Below are 24,191 nucleotides of genomic sequence, written 5' to 3'. Positions count from 1 at the left end.
TGGATATATCACCAAAGGAATTCATCTGTTTATTGTTGTTGAATCAGTGCATCTATTGGGGGAAGGATTCTGGGCTTCATATTCTGCAATAATGCTGACATCACCCTCTTGGGCACTAGAATACTATTACAGTGTTTGTGAGAGGATCCTTTTTTGTCCATGGTCCCTGGAGGAAGACAGGGTCTCCCACTGAGAACAGCAGGAAGTATTGAGGTCTGAGAACAGCAGGAAGTACTGTGATCCCTGAGGGACACAGGTGAGTCTGCTAGTCTCACTGGATGTTCTGTTTCATTGGGAAGCTCTATCCAAAGTCAGTTCTTTACTAATCATTATACAAATGAGCTGCAGCATTGTTGATATATGGAGCCAAGAAATAAACTGAGTCAGCCATCACTGGTGTGGCTCAGTTGGTTGGGTGTCATCCCATAAACCAAAAGGTCACCGGTTCAATTCCTGGTCAGGGCACATGCCTGCATTGCAGACCAGGCACCCCTGATGGGTGTTTCTCTTGGGCATTGATGCGTCTCTCCCTCTCTTTTCTCCCTTTCCCTCTCAAAATAAAGTCTTTTTAAAAAAATGAAGTAAAAGTTCTTGCTTTTTCTCCCCTAAAGAATGGTTGCTGACCTGAATTATCACATGCCTCAGCCAATTTGATTTCCTCATTCAAGTCTGCCTCTCCTGCACAAACAACTGCACTCTTGATTAATTATTTCTAATTGAATTTATTGGGATGGAATTAGCTAATAAAATTATACAGGTTTCAGGGGTACAATTCTACACATCATCTGTATATTGTAAAGTGTTCACCACCCCAAGTCGAGTATCCTTCCATTACCAATTATCCGCTCTTGACCCTCTCTTACCTTCCCCCACCCCACTCTCCCTCTGGTAATCGCCATACTGTTGTCTCTCTATGGGGCGGTGTTTTGTTCTTTTTTCTTCATCCCTTCACATTGATCACTCAGGCGCCCTACTACCCCTTCCCTGCTGAAAGCTATCAGTCTGTTCTCTATGAGTCAGTTTCTATTTTGTTAGTTTATTTTATTAGGTTCCACATATATGTGAAATCACATGGTATTTTTCTTTCTCTGATTGGCTTATTTCCCTTACACAATGCTGTCCAGGTCCATCCATGCTGCTGCAAAGGGTAAGATTTCTCTTGTCTCATCTCGTCTCTTCTTTTTACTGTGAAGTAGCATTGGGTTGGCCAAAAAGTCTGTAGTTTTTTTCCTGTAAAGACACATTTCCCATTTTCACTAATAACTTTATTAATTTGGATATTTTGAGTATGTTGGCTATCTCCTGCTATTGGCTTCTAATGGGTAGAGGCCAGGAGTGCTGCTAAAACTTTTTTTTTAATCCTCACCCAAGGACGTTTTCATTTGTTTCTTGAGAGAGAGAAACATGAATGAGAGAGAAGCATGGATTGGTTGTCTCTGCACCAAGACAGGATCTGTGCTGGGACCGCGGATGGTACATGTCTGGACCAGGTGTGGCTTGAGCTCACATCCTGATCAGGAATGAATCTGCAAGCGAAGCATGAGTTGCGAGTGGAAATCAAGCCTGCAATCTTTCGGTTAAGGGACAACTCTCTAACCATCAAAACCAGTGAGCCACACTGGCCAGGGCTAAAACATCTGCCAGTGCACGAAGCCCCATAACAAATAATTATTTGGCCAAAATGTCAGTAGTCCCAAGACATTTCGCAAGCCACTTTTGACACGTTTGGTCAGTCACAGCACCTTCTCTGTACTCCGTGCAAGTCTTGTGTCTGTGTGTTTCAGTTGCGTTTTTACCTTTCTTGAAATAATAAAGCCATAATACAATGAAAATGTTGCACATCTCCTGCGGTCTTCAATATTAAAATGGCTGCACAAAAATTCACCAATTTTGATGTTTTTTAAGTGAATGTTGATATGACAGCTGTCACAATACAGTCTAACAAAATTGTTTAAAATGAAGTTAAAGACAGTTAAGCACTAGTAGAGCCATTGTATGGAAAAACTGTACAGACTTTTCTGCCAACCACAGCTTTTTAATCCACTGATCTACTTACTAATGGACTCTTGGGCTGCTTCTAAATCTTGGCTAGTGTACATAATGCTGCAATGAATTAAATTTAAATTGCAGGTGACAGTCATTTCTGGATCCAACCTTTGCCCCATCTTTGCAAAAATAGTTTTCACCTGTTAGACATCTCCGCTTTCAACATAACATGGCGCACCCAACTCTAAGCATTTACCTTAAACTATTTGGAACATCAACTTAAAACACGGAGAAAGGCGCTCAGCTCACATGACAGAAATGAAATAGAACAGGTTCCGACATTCAGAAAATAGACACATTCTAAGAGCAAGGATACGTCCAGGCCCCCACCCTACATCGCCCTTCCCCACCCTGCCGCCGTCTGCGCCCTAGCCCGGCCGCCATTCACGCCTCTTCACTGGAATCTGAGGGCCCAGGACACACCCTTGATCCCGCCTCTCAGGCAGCGCGCACCCGCAGATTCTTAGAGACCCGGAAGTGGCTGTGGAGTGTGGAGGGGTACGCTGGCCTTTCTAGTTTCAATACTGCTGATTGAAATCTGAGCTTCTCAGTCCACATTTCTATACGCGTAAAGCCTGAGGGTCACTACAGGCGTTGAAATACCCGAACGTGCACCTCCTACAGCGGTGAGTCCGGGTCCCCTCGAGATTCCCCAGCCGTGACCACGTCGCTGCCCTGACCCCTTTGCTGCCGGGTGGAGGGTCAGCGTTCGTTTCAGAGAAACTCTGAGGCAGTCCCGCCCGAGGTGTCTCCGCCTTCGGGCCGTTGGACTCCGCCTGCCGCTTGATTTATCTGCTTAAAAGTGTTCCCTGGGCAGCCCTTCCACCCCGCTTTGTTTAAAGTCTCGGGAGATGCAGTCAAACCTTTTGCGCACCTCCCCACTCGTCACAGCTCTCGGCCTTCGGAGCCTGCTTGCGCCCCGGCCTGGGGATCTGCAGACCTTCCCCCTCGAATCCCAGGAAGAGCACACTTTCCATGGGGTGGGACTTAGGACGGGAGAACACGGTGTCCCCAGGAGAGGTGATCTGCCCCACGCGGGGAGGGTCTTTGAGGAAGCGGTGACGGCGAAGGGGCGGCCGGGAAAGCGGTGGAACGAGGCTGTGAGGGGATCCGGAGCCGGAATGAGAGAGACGGACACGTGAAGGGAAAAAAAGGTCCGTGAGGGGCCTTAAGAGACGGCCACGCAGGGGATGTGAGAGGGACTGGACCGCGATGTAGGAGTGAAAGGGTAACTGGGGGAAGGAGGCGGAGAAGGAAGACAGGGAAGAAATGCTGAGGAAACGGAGGAGTCCCAGAGAGACGAGGGGAGTTGACAGGGAGGGGGGCCTGTGAACGGACGCGGGAGCGGCAACGGGCGAGGCGCTTCAGACGGAGGGAGTGGTTCTGAGGAGAGGAGTTGGGGGAGCGAGAGCAGGAACCGAAAGGGGTTTGAGGTGACGGATGAGAGGGACAAACAGCACTGAGAGTCAGCCAGCTGGCGGCAGGGGTGACAGGAAAGACTTGTAAGAGAGGCCGCAGAGGGGACACAGGCTTGGGAGCAAAGGGAGACAGACGCAGAGGTTTATGGAGATGGGAGCAATTAGAAACATCAGGGAGAAAGCGCAATTGAAGGTGAAATAGGTTTCATGAGATTCTCGGAACAGGTGTAGGTACAGAAATAGAGAAAGGAGGAGGAAAAGCAGATGAGGCGGAAGGGGAAACACAGGAAGGGACAACAGTTCGGGAACAGGGAAGAGACAAACATCCATACACAGAAATATAAGTAGCAGAAGAAGAAGGCGAACCAGATGTGAAGAATGGTGAGCTGATGGGATGTGGATGATTAATTTGTGAGCTACCGGCTGTTACTGAATCGTTCCTGTTAAACAGATTTGAATTGGAATTACAAAACTTTCATATGTAAGATTTGTTTGTTTTATAATTCTTTGCATCACCAGATGGCTTCCATTTACAACCATTATTCACTCAGAGGGGAGAGACTTGTCCGTCAGTAGAGTGTCCCTTCTCATTTCCTGGGATGGCAAGAGGCAGGTGACCTGGGACAAGAAATGACTGAGTCTGTCACCCCATGATTCTTTCAGGGAGTCCTGAAAACTTTGGGTCTTCTTTTTTCTCTCCAATGAATTTACATTTTTCTGTTTCTCACATTTACTTTATCTTATAAAAACATATTGAAATGAATCTTAATTTGTTAAGTATCTTTTTTTTACATTGTCATTCACTTCTGAAACAAGCTTTGTGACATCTCATAATCAGCTCTTACTGTTCTTTCTTAAATATAGTCTCAACATTTTTCAAACTTTAGAATTCATCACATTAAAAGAAAAATCCCAAATCGTTTTCCATGTTAAATATGTTGTATCTAATTTAGATTCTGAGCCTTGCATCCTTTCTGCTGTTTATCCTATGTTGCAACACCCACTGCTATTTAGTGAGTAACATCAGGCTGTTGCGCTGTGCACTTGGTAAGGATGTCAATGATCTTAATAGTCAGAACCTAGTTTCATGAGTTTGTCTAATGTTGCACAGCTTTTTCCTTCCCTTTATAAGTGATTTGTTGAATTAATGACTGTGAGCCACAAAGGAGCTGTCCCCTTTTATCCATTTTCTGTAAATATTGAAGAATGGCCTGGAGTGACCTGGAACCTGGTTCCCACAAAGCTCATCTATTCATGGTGAAGTGATTTGATCAGCATATCTCCAAAGTTAACTTTTTTCCAAATTGTTCATTAAAATCTATCATTTCATCAGTTCATCATTTTATACTTTTTGAATAAAATGTTATGATATCCTGGAAAAGAGGAAGGAAATGTTTGTGTGTCTTTACATAACCTGGTAACAAACAACTCTATCATGAGAGGACTATTATCAGCAACTTTTGTACGAATAAGGAAACTGAAGCACAAAAATGAAAGGCACAGATATTGGAACCTGCCCTGCCCACCCTTCCCACGCCCCCCAACCCAGAATCAAATCTTTGTTTTTGAGTACAAGCTGTGTGACTTTTTTGGCAAACTTATTTACCTCTCTGTGCCTTGATTTCAGCCCCTGTGAAATGGGGATAATAATGGCACCTGCTTCTCAAGTGAGTGAATTTGTGGAAAGCCTGGGCACAAGGCCTGTGTCACTGAGGTGATTACTGCAAAATGTTTCTGATTAGATCTCTCTGGGCCTGTCCAGAATCTAGTGGCAGCTCCCATCTTCCTTCCAAACCACCTACCTGCCCCCTATCCCTACTCTGGGTCCCAGGTTCTTTCCCCCATCACACGTGCCCCATTTTTTGCTGCTGCTCTGGTCAGACAGTTTCAGCTCCCTTGCCTGGTGTGTGTGGAATTTTGAAACTCCCATCCATCCACCCAGGCTAGCAGAAGGTACTGGAACACCCTGAGCTTTTTCACACCTGGAGGGCTTTTCACAGGCCATGCCGTCCTCTGCTCCAGGAGACCACTGTCTCCAGGCTTGCAGACTCCTGCATCCAAATATCTGCATGGGGGCCCCTCACACCCACAGGTCCCCACTGAGCTCACTCCCTAATCTCCCTCCTCCTCCAGGTTCCCCACTGTCCACTATGAAAAAGGCCACAAACAAGGCCTCTTTTCCATCCTCTAAGACTGTCAGTCTCCAGCCCTGTCCCTTCTGATCCCTGACCCCTGACTCTGACCCTTTCCTCTGCTCCATCCCTATGGTCCCAGGCTGGCTGAGCCTTGTCATCTTCCCCTGGACCTTCACCCAGCCTCTTCTTGGGCCTCCAGTCTCTTCCAGTCTGATCCCCTTGTTGACCCCCAGAAGGGTCTTCCTGCATCCAGAGTTGACCTACCCCCTCCTCTGCTCAAACCCTTCATGACTCCCCTTGCGACCCTCCCCCCAGCAAAGTCTAGGGTCAGCCAGAGTTGGGTGACTGGGGCCTCTGGCCGTCACCCTCAGCCTTCCCAAGCCCCTCTGCCCAGCACCTGCTGGCTCACCTGCTCCCTCGGTTAGGGCATCCTTTCATCTTTTTTCCCCCAGTGTAGGCAGCAGCCAGCAGCAGTGGGAGCGGCTGATGGGCCAGAGCAGCTGTCAGGGCTGTGGCCTCCAAGGCCCTGGGACCCTTTGAGGACAGCAGGGTGGAGGAATCTGAGGGCAGAGAGGAGGCTGGATGATTGAGGACAGGGGCCTGGCCAAAGAAAAAGAGACGCTTCCTGGTGCTGGCTGTAGTGTTGACCTTGGGCAGGCTGCTGGCTCTCCGTGCCTCCATCTTCTCATCTGTAATGAGGACAATCATTATGCCTACCTCCCAAGGTTGTCACAAAAATTACATGAGTGAAAGAACTTGAGACAGTGTCAGGCACAAAGGAAAGGTTACATTTTATTTTATAATTAGACAAATGTTTCTCATGCTTATCTGTCAATTTGTTTATTTCTCTTTGTGAGCTCAGTGTGGGTGATAAGACTCTCATCTAATTTATTGGCTGAGCTGACTATTTAGTGCTCATTAAATAATATAATAGTTTAATTTAAACAATTCAAATATTTAAGTGAACAGATGGATGATAAAGCAATAAAAATATAAATTTAACCGTGGAGATCCATGGCAGCCATAAGGATTTATCATAGTGAATGTGCAGTGTTCCAGTAATTTGGTTTTTTTATTACTTTCATAATAATTATGTTGGATGCTATCAAATTTTGGGACTTATCTGTATTAATTTAATCACATCTCCCTGTAAATTAATTAGTATGACTATTTTATACATTTTCAGACTTACAGGTAATAAGTCTTTATTTAAGATTTTATTTATTTATTTATAGAAAGAGGAAACGGTAGGGAAAAAGAGAGGGTGAGAAATATTGATGTAAGAATGAAACATTGATCAGTTGCCTCTTGTATGGGCCCTGTCCAGGGGCTAAATGCGCAACCCACACTTGTGCCTGATGGGGAATCGAACCGGCAACCTTTCACTTTGTGGGGGAACACTCAACCAACTGAGTCACACTGGCCAAGGCCATAATAAGTATTTTTAATGTACAAATCCAGGTTTAGAAATCCAGTAATATAGTCAAACTCACAGGAGCAAAGATTAGACTGGTGTTGCCAGAGGCTGGGGGGACAGGAAATGGGGAGTTGCTGTTCAGAGGGTACAGAGTTTAAGATACAAAAGGTAAGTTCTAGGGATCCGCTGTATGACAGTGTGCCTATAGTTAACGCTATTATATTGTGCACCTAAAATTTCATTGAAAGGGCAGATCTCCTGTTAAGAATTCTTACCATAGTAAAACAGTAACAACAATAAAACATTATCTGTGGGTCATCTGGAAAACAAAAAAGAATGGAGTAGTAGGTGATATTAAGTATTAAAAAGAATGTGCAATAACCTAGGAGTTTTGTGTGACTTTTAAATCTGGGATTAATTATTTATGAGATGTGAAAGTTTAAGACATACCAATTATATATAATATATGAACACTCAAATCTGGACAAGCTTCTAGAAAATGCATCAAAGTGTTTTACTGTGCCTCTGCCCTACACAATGGAGGGATTTGAAATGGGTGATTTTTGAGTAGGAAAAGGTTTGACCAATTTGGAAGATGTTTTAAGGGTGCTCAGAGATGCATTTTATTTAAAATTGTAAATGTAAAAAGCCACATTTTAAAGCATTTAATAAAACTTAAGGCATTCATGCACCGTTCATGAAATATGTTTACTATAATTTAATTCACCATTGGTTACATTTTTATTAAAATTTAAAATCTAGCCCCTATTCTCATAGGTAAACATGCCTGTAAATTGTCCTTCAATAAAATCCAGCTGTTCCAAACCCCAGCCAGTTTCCTCTCTCTTTTGTCAAGGGTGGAACACCCCTTGGTTAATGGTTATCATATGTGGAGAAAATGAGACGGCCACTTAATTTTTTTCTTTTTTTTAATTTATAAATCATGTTTATTCTATTACAGTTGTCTCAATTTTTATCCCTTTACCCTCCTAATTTTTTAAATTTAATTTCTTTTTGACTTTATTTACGATAAAATTATCTGAAGGGAGTGGTCATTATTTTACTAAATAATTATTTTTATTTTTCAAGTTTTTAAGTGTCACTAAGATTTTAAAATATTTTCTCATTTTAATTGACATATATAACACTGAATAATTTTAAGCTGTTTAACATAATAACTTGATATCCATATATATTGTGATATGATTCCCACAATAAGTTTATTGAAAGTCATCTGACATGGTTAGTTTTTCTCTAGCGTTGAGAACTTCAAGATTTACTTTCTTAGCAATTTTTAAAGATACAGTGGAGTATTTCCTTTTATCATTAGAGAATATGCTCCAAGACTCCCATGGATGCCTGAAACCTCAGGTAGTCCTGAACCCTTTATATACTATGATTTTTTCCTATGCATACACATTTATGATGAAGTTTTCTTTGTAAATCAGGCACAGAGGAAAATTAACAACTAAATTAACAAAATTAACTAATAATAAAGTAGAACTAGTATAACAACATACTGTAACTAAAGTTCTCTGAATACTGTCTCTCTCAAAATATCTTTTGAATTGTTAATTTCTGAAATTTTCTATTTAACATGTCAGACCTTGGTTGACAGTGTGTAATTGAAACCAGGGACAGTGAAACCAAAGATAAGGGGGGAGTACAGTTCAGTACAGTATGTTAATGCTGTGCATTACATCCCAGGAACTCTTTCTCTTGTAAGTGGACATTTGTGGACATTTATGCCTTTTGGCCACTGTCAGTACCCTCACCCACCCCTCTTCAATCAGGCAACCTTGAATCTGATCACTGTTTCAGAGGTTGTTTTTTTTAGATTTTATACATAAGTGAAGTCATGTAGTATGTGTCTTTCCCTGCCTGTCTTCACTTATTTATTTTAGATTTTATTTATTTATTTTTGGAGAGAGGAGAAGGGAGTGGGAAAGAGGAGAGAAACATTGATGTGAAAGATACATGGCTCAGTTGCCTCTCACACGTCCCCACCTGGGGATCTGACCTGCACCCCAGGCATGTGCCCTGACTGGGAATCGAACCAGTGACCTTCTGGTTCATGGGTCAGTACTCAAACCACTGAGCCACACCAGCCGGGGCTGCCTGACTTCATTTATCATAATGCCCCCAAGGTCCTTTCAGGTGTTACAAACAGCAGGATTTCCTTCTTATTCCTCAATAGTATTATATATATTTATATATAGTATTCAATAGTATACTGTATACAGTATATTCTATACTATGTATATAGTATTCCATATAACATTTCATATATGGAGATATTTTATATAATATCCCATATATACTATTCCATATACATATACATTGAAGTGTGTGTGTGTGTGTGTGTGTGTGTGTGTGTATGGTTCCATTCAGGGTGGAGCAAAAGTAGGTTAACAGTTGGAAGTAAGCAAAACACAGAGGTAATAAAGCTATTTTAATCATCATAACCTGCATTTTTTTTAATATGAACAACTACAAACCTGCTTCTGTCCCACTCTGTATACATATGGAAATTTAAAATCTGGCACCTATATTTATAGGTAAAGATACATAATTACATATATACCCCTTTCTTTGTGTGATGGTAAACACTTAGGTTGCATCCTTGTCTTGGCTTTTGTAACTGATGCTGCAATGAATGTGGCGGTGCACATCTCTTTTGGGATAGTGATTTCATTTTTAAGGAAGTTTCTTTTTTTAAAGATTATATTTATTTTTAGAGAGGGGAAGAGAGGGAGAAAGAAAGGGAGAGAAACATCAAAGCGTGGTTGCATTTCGTGCCCCTCCCTCTGCTGGGAACCTGGCCCAAACCCCAGGCATGTTCCCTACACTGAGAATCAAACTGGCGACCCTTTGGTTCACAGGCTGACACTCAATTCGCTGAGGCACACCAGCTAGGGCGGAAGCTATTTTTAAAGAGCGTACTTTATTTTACTGTGACTTGTCATTGTAACCCCTGTGGTCCAACCTTTGGGAAGCCCTCACTTGTCATTTCACAGTGCAGGAGGAAGCAGACCCTGAGCATATTGAGGGATTATGTTTCTTGAGAAAACTAGGAGGCAAGAGGCCACCTAAGGCAGACCCTGACTCCAGAGTCATGGAAAATAACGTAGCCCTAGGATTTACCAGGAAAGAGAATATGTCACACTTCCCGTGGGACAGATCAGCAGTATAGAGAGAACGTTTAGGTCTTAATTTTGTGTAAGTGGCCCACCTGGAGGGTATATTTGGCAGTGGTTTTTCTGTCTCAGAATCTCTGCCCCTCACTTGGTTGTAATTTATCTGACCCATTGTTCACCTGTCACCTGCTCTGCAGTGGACAGAGGGCCACCCTCCAGCCTACTCTTGTTTGGGCAGATACAGGCCCAGGGAGGTTGGCAGAGACTGGGGAGGGTAGAAGAGATCAGGGACTTGTCCCTTTCCTACCTTGCCTCAGGTGGCATCTACATCATGGCCCCTTGCTGCTGAGCTCCAGCTGGGCTCATGTGTATCACCTCAACATTCTGAGTAAAATACCTAAAGTGGTTTATTTTTGTCAGTGGACATCAAAAGATGGATAAAGGAAGTATGAGAAGTATGAGGAATTGTAGCTTTAATTTAGTAAACTAGAATATGTAAAATTTCTGTTGTAAAAGATTCTGCCATATTTTATTTATGTATTTAGGTGTTTATTTATTTATCTATTTTTAGAAAGATACAGAGAGAGAGGGAGCTAGAGGAAAGGGCAGGGAGGGAGTGAGAAAGAGATTTGTTGTTGCACTTATTTATACATTCATTGTTTGCTTCTTTTATATGCCCTGACTAGGGATTGAACTCCCATCTTGGGCAGTGGGACAACACTCTAACCAACTCAGTGACCTGGCCAGGGCTCCATATTAGTGACACACTATATTAGAAACATTTACTTTGGGAAAGATTTTTACTCTCTTTTTTCCTTTGAATGTAAAACTGCTCTAAAAAATGTTTCAAAATTAAACTACAGTGGTATGTGGATTATGAAACACTTTTCATTTTAAAAGATTGAAAGCTCTGAAAACATATTGCAAAACTAGGCTTTAAAAAAATGTACCTTGATTAGTGCACTTTAAAAATGGGAGAAGCCCTGGCAAGTGTGGCTTAGTGGATTGAGCATCGGCATGCAAACCTAAAGGTCACGGTTCAATTCCCAGTCAGGGCACAGGCCTGGGTTGCGGGCCAGTTCCCCAGATGAGGCTGTGGGAGAGGCAAATGATCAATAATTCTCTCTCCCATTGATATTTCTCTCCCTTTCTTTCTCTCTCTCTTCCCCTCTCTAAAAATAAATAAATAAAATCTTTATAAAAACAGAAGAAAATATATATCATAAATCTGTAGCTGGGTACTACAATTGGGTCTTGACAATTTATAAAACACACACACACAAAGAACAAAGAAAAAATTCTGAATTCAGTTATACTCTGCTTTATTATCAAACATATATTATGATTTCCTCTGTGTATCATCAAGTCTGCATTTATGGCATCATTTGCAAAGGCGGCCGTTCCTTCCTAGCACAGATTGTTAATTGTGCCTATTTCTCCCTTTGGTCCCCCTGCTCAATGGACATAGGTGTGGCCATGCCCATTCCAGGACAAGTTCTGTCTCTGGGAATCTGCCCAGGGAGCCTACCATTCTAGAAGTTTTTGCTTCAAGGCCTCACAGTGCCCAGAAGTCTCTGGTGTGCTTGGGTCTGATATCTGCCATCCAGTGCTGCTGAAATGAACGCTGGGGGAGCAGTGCAGGCACCAGGAAGGAACTAGTTAAAGATGTCATTTCATGGGCGCCACTGCTGACCTGCAGAACCATAATTTAGAGTGAGGCCCCGATCTCCAAGGGATCTGCATGCTCATTTATCCTAGATGGTTCCCCTCCAGGTTCCTGTTAGATCACTTGAGGAGTTTTAAGAAATGAAAACAGCTGTGTGCTCCCTTATAGAGCTGGTCAACTGCTCTGGATGGAGCATCTTTGTTAATGAAGTGCTCCAAGTGATGCTCAGGTGAGCCCAGGGAGTAGCAGGAGGGTTCCCGAATGCATTTTTAGAGTGGGGAGCAGGCTTTGTTTAGAGGAGATAATGGGTACTCTGTTGGGGTTGAGGGTTCAGGAGAGCAGCACATGTTCTCATTGCTGTAGGAGTTTGTGGACATCTGTGGGAGGAATGAGCACCTGAAAACAGAAAGAAAAAACTCCCAGTGTGGTCTCCATGCAGAAGCTTATTGTTCCTGACTCTCCTATGAAAAAGGACAGGAGAGCATGGCTTTTTCAGCTTTCCAGGTCCTTCTGCCTGTGAGTGTGGTAGAAGTGGAGGAAGGGGCTGTGTGGACGCCTTTGAAGGCACATCCTCAAAATGCAGACATGACTCATCAGCATATCGTCCCCTGAGAAAACAATCCAGAGCAGGACCAGGACCAGGACAACATGGCTGCTTCTCAGGTAAAAGATATGTCCTGGGTCAGAGGCCATGTCTGCTTTCCCTTTTAACATCAGTGGATTTAGAACCTGCAACCTTTAATCCTCTAGTTGTGATGGTTTTTTTCCTTGTGATGTTGTTTTCAGATACTTAATTTTTTCTTTTCTTTTTGTGATTGTCTAGGTCATCAGTTTATATACTTTTCTCCTTTGTCCCAGAGCCTTCTCTACATTCTCTTTGTCCAGCCTCCCCAAGGTCATGAAGAATTCCTGCCTTTAATTAATGACCTTCAACTACTGTACACATCCCCTCTCTGACAGATCAACCTGGGAAGGCACCCATGTCCAGCATCCCTGTTGGGATGGACTCAGAGGCTCGGGTATCGATGAAGAAGGGACATGTAGGTTTTAGGTTTATGTGGCTGCAGCATCAGTTCTGTAAACGAGGGGTAAGAAAATGCACATTTTACTGGTCAGGATAGCTCAGAAAGTTCTGACGAAGAAGAGTAGATAGAATAGGCTTGCTCACTTGACTGGTCAGGAAGACTTACTGTTTAAATGCATTATAGAGTTACAGAACATAGAAGGTATGTGTGGACTTACATTTGCAAAAACTAATGTATTTTTTGTGATCATATTTAGATTATGATTTCCTTATATATGTATTTTTGCCAGTAATGTCACAACAGTAATGACACGTCCGTCCTTTTGCCTTAGTCACCAGACATCCATTGTTCCAGTCCACCTGATAGTCACTTGACTGAGGTGCTCACTTCATTATAGAGTTAATAGTTTCTCTATCATTAACAAGAGTCTAATAGGGAATTATTGAGAGATGTGAAAAAACTGTCACATTTTATCTGGAAACTTCTGTTGTCTCCCTAGTTTCTGTTTGCTTTGGAAAATGAAGGCCCCACTTTTTTAAAAAATTGTATTTATTGATTTTAGAGAGAAAGGAAGGGAGAGAGAAACACCGATTTGTTATTCCACTTATTTATGCATTCATTGGTTGAGTCTTGTATGTATCCTGACTGGAAATCAAACCCAGATTCTTGTTATATAGGATTGACACACTAACCAGCTCACCTACCGGACCAGGGTTGAAGACCCTACTTTTCTTTCCTAGACATTATTGGCTGTTGATGTGGAGACTTTAACCAATCAGGTTAAAAATTTTAAGTAAATTTTAGTCACATTCCACAATCGTGTTACAGACATATTTCACTTTATCCCTTTTTGTATTTTCATGAAAGTTTATAGGAGTCATATCATTAATATATGTTCAAATCAGTTAAATTTCTAAGATATAGCTCACCAAAAACAGTACATGGAAATTTTCAAAGAAATGAAAGACTAAGAAACAGTAGCTGTAACTTACTCTGTTTTATTTTGTGTTCCTACCCTATTGTGTTTATAAAACACAGGGTATCATCCACAAAAAGATTGATGAAATTTGAAGAATCACAAAATAATCTTGATGTCATTGATGTGAAAATTCTTTTCCCTGTCACTGTTAATGTGCTCATAGTTTCCATATATATGTCTGTGGGCATAAAATGTTAACATTACTTGAGCTATTCTTTCTCCTTACTTGCTTAGGATGTTTCTGTTACTCTTCTCACTTACAGAAACTGCCTCAAGTGTTCATGACACTTCTTCGTGTGTATTGGTCTGTGTTTTTTGAAATATTCTATAGTTTGAATTAAAACTCAAGATCTACTGTTTACTGGAAGTTTCACAAGATATTTTTTTAAATATTTTATTTATTTATTTTTAGAGAGAGGGGAAAGGAGAGAGAAAGAGAGGGAGAAAAACATCAATGTGTGGTTGCCTCTTGCACATTACAGGCCTTTCTGGGGACCTGGACTGCAACCCAGGCATGTGCCCTGACTGGGAATCAAACCTGTGACCCTTTGGTTTGCATGTTGGCGCTCAATCCACTGAGCCACACCAACCAGGAAAATATTCTTATAACAGATAAAAAATAATCTTTTTCCTCAGATTACTTATATATATTAAACATTAATATATATAAAACTCCTGAAATGATATCTAGTATATACTACATTATCAAAAAGGACTGTGGTTGCTATGCTTCCTGTTTTATGAGAACTATAAATTCTATGAAACTCTTTCAGCTCAAAGTGATCTATGAATTTCTGTTTTCCTTTTTGTGCTATTCAGAAGTATGGCACATGGACCAGAGGTACTGGCATCAGTAGTAAATAGTGAGCTTCTTAAATATGTGGAAACATAGGTCCCATCCCAGAACTCCTGAATCAGAATCTGCATTTTTATGAAACTGCAGTTCTTTGTTGTCTGTGTTAAACTTGAAGTCCTTACACTTCCAACTCACTATGTGTTCTACACCTCAGAAATACACACACTTGATTCTGAATGATAGAATTACAACTCTTAGAAATCCATGTGCCTGTGTTGATGACTTCATTTAATTTTTTTTCATTTTTCTTATTAACTTTTTTAGATACGGGAGGGGAGGGAGAAATGGAGAGAAACACCAATGTGGGAGAGAAACATCAATCAGTTATCTCTCATATGTGCCACAACCAGGGACCAAACCCAGGCATGTGCCCTGACCAAGAATTGAACCAGCAACCTTTTGCTTTGCAGAGTAACACCCAACCAACTGAGCCACAGTGGTCAAGGCGATGCCTTCATTCTAAAGCTCATTTTCCTGAAAAGTACTGTCTGTGCAGTGGGTTTGTGGACATTTGTCATCCTCATTTGTCAGTGTTGGAAAATACATAGGAGAATATTACTGGGTCACAATGATCTTACTGGATGATTCAGGATACCATCCTAGGTCAAAACCACTTCTCCTAACACTGTTTTCAAGTTCAGTTACATTATGAACTCTGCCGGTGGCCCTTTGGTAAATGTCGTTTCTTTCAGAGGTCATTGACCTTCAGGGATGTGGCTGTAGATTTCTCTCAGGAGGAGTGGGAGTGCCTGGACCCAGCTCAGCGGAAATTGTACGTGGATGTGATGTTGGAGAACTACAGGAACCTGGTCTCCCTGGGTGAGGATGGTTTCCTTTCAGAGTTCCAACTTCACCCACAGGGTTTTGTTTCCTTCATGAGAAAAATGTCTCCTTGTACCTTCTGCTTTGTATGGTAGACTTTTAGGTCCCTGCTCTCAAGGAAGAAATGGGGATTTTTCTGGTATAGAAAAGAAAAGCCCCAGGGGAAAACTGGGACAACTGTCATAAAACAACAATTTCTTTAAAAAAATCAATAAACATTAAAAAAAAGAAAAAGAAAAGCTTTGTGATATATGTGAAACAGAAACCCAGTGTCTGAAGACCTTACATGTTGTCTAGAATAATCAAGGTGCTAACAGAAAACAGTATTTTGGAAAATCATATTCTGGAATATTCTAATATTATACCATGTCTTCTTACCTGAGCACAAACTGAATTGGAAATGGGAGAATCTCTATCAAAACTCATGTTATTTCTGATAAACAGGTGTTGTTGTCTCTAAGCCAGTCCTGGTCCCCTTTTTGGAGCAAATGAAGGAATACTGGGATGTGAAGGGGGAAAAAATATCTGTCCACCCAGGTAAGTGAGAATGGGAAGCAGGTGACACAGTTGAGAGGCCTAAAGGTCACAAAAGAAGCCAGACCGTAAAGTGTGATTTGGAAAGCTGTGCTTCAGTGGAAAAGATTTTGAGAAGCCCAGAGAGAGCTCATTTGCAAAATGTGCCTTGGTCCTTTAACCTCTCAAGACTCTGCTTCCGCTCTAGTGACCTCCATCATCACATTAGCTGTGGGAACAAAGTCCTCCCCTTCGACTGTGAGGGCTGCTATGGTCTGACTCCTCTTCCATTGCTTTGGGGACCTGGAAATATCTGTTCATGATGCTGAGGAATTGTATATTAAGCTGCCAGGGTCCAGGCTGTTGGCCAGCTCCCAACATTAAGCCTTTTCTGTTTTTGTTTTTGTTTTAAGTTGGGGGGAGGGGTTTGTTTCATGTAGAGAGTTTATAAAAGGAAGTGGTTGAGATTCTGGAATTTGGTGCAGAATCCCAGGAATTTGGGACAGGTGTCATGTTTTCTGATTTATTATTTCTAATCCTATGGAGGCTTCACATAAGACCCTACAAAGTTTAGACTCATTGATTTCATCACAGCCCAATGTTCAACCTGAAAATGAGGAAATCTAATTATCTTTTTTCCTTCAAAATGCCCTTTTGCTTTGTATTAACTAACATAAATTTCTAGTCTGTATTCTCCAATTTCTCCATGTTCGAATAGTTGACTGTGTCCATTTACCTCATAGAATTCTTCGATAAGTTACTGCCATAGGCGACCTTAGAACATTGTCCACCACGTAGGAAAGTCTCTGTTGTTACCTGACTTCTTCATCACTGTCATGTTATCATTCTCTCATTCAGTCCAAAGCTGCTCCAAGCTATGTCCTGTGTTTTTTCACTTTGTGATTAGATCTTTGTCAAATTTCTGCCTTTAGATTCAGAAGTGCTGATAAAACATGCTCGAATGTTCTCCTTTAGTAAGAAGCGAGTTACAGAATTCTTAGACATTTCATATTTAGGAAAATGTTTTTTTGTTTTTTTTTTTTAATTAATTTATTTACTTTTTAAATACATTTGTCTCTGCCTTCCCCCCACCTCTTTCCCTTGCCCCCTCCCACCTTCCCTCCCTCAGCTCTTCCCCTTTGGTTTTGTCCATGAGTCCTTGCTATATGTTCCTTGACTTTCCCCTTCCCTTCCCTTTCCCTGGCCCCCCCTTTTTTAGGAAAATGTTTTATTCCTCAATTTAAGTTTAGTTCAGGCAACAGGAATGATTAGGTTTTCATTTGTTTTCCTCAGCATGTGTCCTTTTTTTATTTTTTAGCTTGCATTTATTTTTAAATCTAACTTTTATTGAGCATGTCTCTTAATAATGATATACTAATCTCAAATGTTTTAAACATCTGTTATTTTGGGAAAATGGAAACAAATGTATTTTAAAATATCAGTTATTCTCTGCATATTTTACAACTTTGTTATGATTCTTTTATTTAGAAATGAAGGCTCTTTTTTTTTCTGTAGGATGGATTTCAGCCTACACATTTTGTTAAGAATAGCTGAAATAGCAGTGTGCAGATGATTTATTGAGTTGTAGGTTTGAAACCTGTGTGTTTTTTGTAAACCAGTGTCACCCCAATAAATTTTTTAAAAAAGAATAGCTGAAATATATTAATAGCTGAAAAAATTTCTTGGATTACTTGGATTTTTTATTGTACCTTTTGTGGGCTTGCTTTCAACTCCTAACTTGCTTTTGGAATACTCAGAAGTGTAATTTTGTGTATAATTGCTGAGAGATTAAAAGTACGTTCACCTGAGTGTCCTAACTATGAAAACTGATTTCATATCTTTCAGCTATGTCATCTGATGACAACCAGGCCTTGTTACGAAAGCCAGGAATAGGAGATTTATTCTCTAAAATAACACTGGTAAGATATGGAAGGTGTGGCTTTGATAATGTACACTTAATGCAAGCCTTTGAATTTGAGGAACAAGAAGAAAGGATGTTAATATGACCAGAACTAACCTGGGACAATTATTCATAATAAAATTATTGTTACCTAAAGAAGTCAAAGATATTACACATTTGGAAAAACTCACATTAAGTCAGTTACATTTGCAGATCAATGAGTTTCTATGTGAAAACTGAAAAACAAATTTTCTAAGGGTGTATGTTCTTGAAAAGGAAATGTGGAAAATCTTGGAACTCACATAATCCATGGTTTGAATAACGATTTCTATTGTTTGAAATGTAGGATAGGATTAACCTCTCAGTCAGTCATGCCTAAAATTTAGAGATTTATAGTGCACATACCAAATTAAAATGTGATGAAACTGGCGATCTCTTGATCAGGAAATCATTATTTTTCCATTGTTAAATAATGTTTTTGTATTCCAATGCCTATAGTTTTTATAAACATAGAATGTTTTTTAATACAACATCATGGTTTAATAGGTATCAAAGAATAGTTATTTGGGAATAAGTGTACATGTTTAAACAAGTTATAAGTGTCACTAAAGCCCTTTCTATCTTCAATAATTACCAGAGTACATATAATGGAGACAGAAGTTACCAATTCAATGAACATTGGAAACACTTTAATGAAGAGCCAAATCCTAATAAACATCAGAGAACCCAGCTTCCAGAGAACCCTTGTAAAGTCTTTAACCAAAAGTCAAATCACAGTACAAAACAGATTATTTCTATTGCAGTAGAAAAGACAAACAAACAAAGTAAATATATAAAATCTTTTAAGGAATCTTCAAATCATACTCAAGAGAATATTCATTCTGGGGAGGAAGCTTACAAATGTAATCAACATGGGAGAATCTTCAGTCGAATATTCAATCTGAATAGACATAAGAAAAGCCATACTAGTGGTAAACTCTACAAATGTAAAGAATGTGGTAAAACATTTAATTGGCCTTCAGGTCTTACTATACATCAGATAATTCATACTGGAGAGAAGCCTTGCAAATGCAGGGAATGCAGCAAAGGCTTTTGCCAGTCTTCAAAACTTACTCAATATCAGAGAATTCATACTGGAGCGAAGTCTTATAAATGTTTAGAATGTGGGAAACCCTTTATCTGCCCCTCAGAGCTTACTAAACATCAGAGAACTCACACAGGAGAGAAACCATACAAATGTAGAGAATGTAGCAAAGCCTTTATCCAGTCCCCAAACTTTACTGAACATTGGAGAATTCATACTGGAGAGAAGTCTCATAAACGTAGAGAGTGCAGCAAAGCTTTTAGCCAGCGTTCAGCGCTTACTCAACGTAAGGGAGTTCATACTGGAGAGAAGACTTATAAATGTAGAGAAAGTGGCAAAGGCTTTAGCCGGTCCTCGACCCTTACTGATGATCAGAGAAATCATACTGGTGAAAAGCCTTACAAATGTGGACAATGCGGCAAAGCCTTTAAATGCTCCTTAAAACTTACTCATCATCAGACTATTCATAGTGAAGAGAAACCCTACAGATGTAAGGAGTGTGGAAAAGCCTTTCTGTGGTATTCATACCTTACTAAACATCAAATAACTCATTCTCGAGAGAAGCCTTACAAATGTAGAGAATGTGGGAAAGATTTCAAATGGCATTCATATCTTACTGAACATGAGAGAAGAGTACATACTGGGGAGAAACGTTACAAATGTAGAGACTGTGGTAGAGCCTTTATCTATCACTCAGAACTTACTCACCATCAAAAAATTCATATTGGAGAGAAGCCTTATATATGTAGTGTATGTGCCAAAGCCTTTAATCAGCAGTGGTGTCTTATTCGACATGAGAAAATTCATACTGGAGAGAAACCTTACAAATGTATAGAATGTGGCAAAGCCTTTAGTGCTTCCTCAACCCTTACTGAACATCAGAGAATTCATACGGGAGAGAAGCCTTATAAGTGTAGAAAATGTGACAAAGCCTTTAATCAGCGGTGGTGTCTTACCCGACATGAGAGAATCCATACTGGAGAGAAGCCTTACAAGTGTAGAGAATGTGGCAAAGACTTTAGGGCTTCCTCAACCCTTACAGAACATCACAGAATTCATACTGGAGAGAAGCCTTATAAATGTAGAAAATGTGACAAAGCCTTTACCCAGCGTTCAAAACTTACTGCACATCAGAGAGTTCATACTGGAGAGAAACCTTACAGTTGTAAGGGGTGTGGTAAAACCTTTGCTTGAGAACAAATCTCACTAAAAAGTAGGTAATTCATTCTTGACAGAAGTCTTGTAAGTATAAAGAATGGGGCAAAACTAACTCCCATTAGCTTCTTACACAAACATCAGAGAATTTATACAGGAGAGAAGCCTTATAAATGTACTGCATGTGCCAGAGCCTTTAATCAGCAGTGGTTTCATACTAACAGGAGTGAATTCACACTGGAGAAAAACCTTATGATGTAGAGAATGTGGCAAGGCCTTTAACCTGTGCTCAAAACTTGCTCAACATTGCAGAATTCGTGCTGGAGAGTAACAATAATAATGTAAATAATTTGGCACAATATTTAATCTTTGTTCAAGCCTTGTTGAGCATCAGAAAAATAAGCCTTATAAATGTAACACGTGTTCCCAAGTCTTTATCCTCAATCATATTTCTGTCAACATTTGATCATTAATACTGCATTGAAGACTAACAAAAATAATGTAGTCAAGGCCTTACCCAGGATGCAAACCTTACTCAACATTAGAATTCATACAAAAAAAATACAATCAAGAAGATGAAAAGACTTTATTCAGCATTCACAGCTTATTCAACACACAAAAATTTATATTAGAAACTTTAAAAGTAAAGAATGTGGAACACCTTATGGCTGGACCTACAACCTCACTCAATATTCAGGGATTGCACATTGGGGAAGAACTCTACATTCATAATAAAGGATGAAAAACTTTTGTTCACATTATACACTTCACAAAAGCCCAATTTATGCCTTAAAGTGACTTTAAAGATGTAAAGAATTTGCAAAAGTTTGTAATTGAATATGAATTTTAAAATATCACTGAATTCACAAAAGGATGGTCAACAACAGTTTTTAGGTATTATTATAAATCAGAATACTTCTTATACAGAATAATTCAATTTTTAAAAACTCAAATAAGGACTTTTGTTTGCTTCAGAATATCAAGGGAATGGATGTTTCTATATGTATTACAGTGTATTCTATATGAGCTATTTTGAGAAGAAAATATTTATGTAATTCCACTCATAATAGTTAATATTACTGTTTTTATTCCTAGCGTCTGTGTGATGAGTTTGAATGTTGCTTTTTTAAAGATCTGTGAATTCTTGTATATTAAGTGAGTTTCACTCATATCTACTTTTCCAGGGAAGATTGAGGACATATATAATGCACAATGTATGAAAAAGCCTAAATAGAGATGTTGTTTTTGGTTGACTTAGAATGTTGTTATATGTCACCATGAAGGGCACTTTTTTTTTTTTTTTTTTTGCATCAGTGTAAGACTGTGGAGCATTATGAATTTTAACTTCATTTACCAATGACTTAAGGAAAATATGGTGTCAGTGTATTAAAATCCTGATGTATGTAGCCAGAGGTAGAAGTGATGATGTGGTTGAAATAAAAAAGTGATCAGAGATATTGGAAAAAGTATAGACAACTCATTTCTTTTTTTTTTTTTTTTAACTACTCGCCCAAGGATAAGTTTATTGATTTTAGAGACAGAGGAAAGCGGGGGGGGGGGGGAGGAGAGAGAATATCGATTGACTTCTAAGAGCATAAAATTATTGTATTTCGTGTTTGCTAAATAATTAGCCTCCATTCTGTAAACCACAAAAGCACAGACATCAGATCATTATATCGTAAGATCCAATCAAAAGACAGGGTTGTTGAAGGGATAGAACAAGACCTATAGATATACTGTCTACAAGAGACCCACCTCAGATCAGAGTGAAAGTAATGACATGGAAAAAGTTAGTTCACCTCTACCTTTGGACCCCAAAGAACCTACTCTCCAGAGAGTTTTGCTCTAGTAAGCAATCTAATCATGGACAGTGTACTCATAATAAAGAATAACCATGCTCTTAGTTAGCTGAACCATATGGTGGTGACTTTCAATGGAGTCAACACGTAAACAGTTTTTAGATACCCTGAAACTTCTTTTGGCAGGTGCTCAGGCAGATCAGAGCAGGCCTGATGGGTAACTCTCAGGTAAAGATGCTTTGCTTTTATCTGAACCACTGATGATTGCTTTACTTTCTCTTTTTAAACTTTGGAAATCCAGTGTTAAAAAAACAAACAAACAAAAAAAACCCCTGTGCTGCCCTGTCCAGTGTGGCTTTGTTGGTTGGGCATTGTCTGGAAAAGCTAAAGGCCACTGATTCCATTCCTGGTCAGGGATCCTGGGTTGCAGATGGCCCCTAGTCTATCAGGGCACATGGGAGAAGCAACCAATTGATGTCTCTTTGTCCAATTGATGTTTTTCTCCCTCTCTTTTGCCCTCCCTTCCCTTTCCCTGAAAATAAATAAATATAATCTTAAAATAAAATAAAAAGTAAATGTTGTAGCCCTGGCTGGTGTGGCTCTGTACACCAAGTGGTTGGGGGTTTGATTCTAGGTCAGGGCACATACCTATCCACCAAGTTTGATCCCTGGTCAGGTTGCCTATGGCAGACAATCACTGTGTCTCTCTCACTTTGATGTTTCTCTTTCTTTCACCTTTCCTCCCTCTAAAACCAATAAACCTTTTTTTAAAGTAGTTACTCCCTGAAGGAGCATATAATGATTTGAAGTTACATTTTATTCAGATATGACTGACATAAGTATATTATAATGTGAAGAAGTTTATCTCAAAGGTATTTCAAAATAATTTATTTCAAGTGTGGTACAAAAGAACATTTATTTTAATGCAATCTATAACAATTTTTTTAAAAAGTTACTTTTCTTTTTAAAGCAATGTTTATTGTCCTAAATGATCACATGCTTTAGCTATCCACATCTCATATCCCAGGTTGTGTCCCTGTGAAAGATTCTAGAGCTGTACTGACTCTTGGCCTCCCTGGTGAATGGGGTGTAGAAAGGAAATGCTGCTGGGTGTCAGGATGAAGTTGCATATTCTACCCAGGGAGAGCTATGTATTTCACATTCTCATTCTTAATCCTTACACAGACTATTGCAGTTTTTGTTTAATAAAACCGCTTAGATTAATTCTAATTGCAGAAATGTTCCTGCATCCAACCTCCTCCCCACCCTCAATCCCTTGCTGAAATCCAAGTTCCTGTAGAATAGCTTCAGCCTCATGAGTTTTTTTATCTAAACCTCTTTGGCTATAAAGAGGAAAACAACTTAGTTTCCAACACAAGTGGCTCACATAACTCTAAGCTTTTATCTTAAAACTGATGGACAATGTAACTTAAAATACTGTATTTTGCCTTGTATAATGTGCTCCCATGTATAATGCGCACCCATGTTGTTGGCCCAAACTTTAAGGAAAAAAATCTTTCGTTTTAATTTTTTAATTCAATTTTTTATTTATATTTAGAAACAAAACTAATTATCATATTCCAGGGCATTATTTTGCATACAGATATTGTTATTGCTTTTTGAGAGTTACACTTTTAAGGCACAGGCATAATTAAAAACATTTATATAGATATGGAATTAGTACTACCCATGTATAATGTACATCCTTATTTTTCCCCTCAAAACTTTGGGTAAAAAAAGTGCACATTATACATGCCAAAATACGGTAATTAGGAAGCCACATTGAGGCACATACACAAAAGACACAGCATTTTTTTAAAAATGTATTTTTAAATTACTGTTTACATTCGATAGTATTTTATATTAGTTTCAGGTGTACAGGCATATTAGTTAAACAATCATACTTCATAAAGTGTTCCTTCCCCTGATATATAGGCAAAGTGTGTAGGACCAATCCCTGGATAGGATACATACAACAATCAACCACTGAATGCATAAATAAGTGGAACAACAAAATCACTGTTTTAGCCCTGGCTGGGTAGCTCAAAGAGCATTGTTCTGATATGCCAGGGCTAGGGGTTTGATCCCTGGTAAGGGCACATATAAGAATCAATCATTGGATGTATAAATAATTTGATCTCTCTCTCTCTCTGTAAAATGGATAAATAAAAAATTTTAAGAAATCAATGCATCTGTCTCCCTCTCTCAAAAATCAATAATAAAAATCCTCGAATGGTAA

At 39.7% G+C, this 24,191-nt stretch overlaps 1 protein-coding gene across 1 annotated transcript; it reads left to right on the top strand.

Annotated features, from left to right (window-relative positions):
* The first annotated feature begins 2,517 nt into the window (after window positions 1-2,517).
* LOC129081547 (zinc finger protein 85-like) lies at window positions 2,518-21,022 on the top strand. The gene is made up of 6 exons (XM_054587218.1): window positions 2,518-2,672; window positions 12,316-12,482; window positions 15,372-15,498; window positions 15,946-16,038; window positions 17,860-17,933; window positions 18,552-21,022. Exons 2-6 carry the CDS (start codon window positions 12,468-12,470, stop codon window positions 20,190-20,192), a joined length of 1,950 nt encoding a protein of 649 aa, XP_054443193.1. The 5' UTR covers window positions 2,518-2,672; window positions 12,316-12,467; the 3' UTR covers window positions 20,193-21,022.
* The last annotated feature ends 3,169 nt before the right edge of the window (window positions 21,023-24,191 follow it).

Source organism: Pteronotus mesoamericanus, unplaced genomic scaffold (genome assembly GCF_021234165.1).
Source record: "Pteronotus mesoamericanus isolate MK-2021 breed Mesoamerican mustached bat unplaced genomic scaffold, CSHL_Meso_final scaffold_1135, whole genome shotgun sequence".
NCBI classification, from domain to species: Eukaryota; Metazoa; Chordata; class Mammalia; order Chiroptera; family Mormoopidae; genus Pteronotus; species Pteronotus mesoamericanus.
This window is presented reverse-complemented; position numbering and strand designations above follow the sequence as displayed.

Excerpts from the sequence above, each read along its gene's own strand:
- LOC129081547 (XM_054587218.1), top strand. Across the intron at positions 16,039-17,859 it reads AAAAATATCTGTCCACCCAG|CTATGTCATCTGATGACAAC; the intron begins GTAAGTGAGAAT and ends CATATCTTTCAG. Across the intron at positions 17,934-18,551 it reads TATTCTCTAAAATAACACTG|AGTACATATAATGGAGACAG; the intron begins GTAAGATATGGA and ends AATAATTACCAG.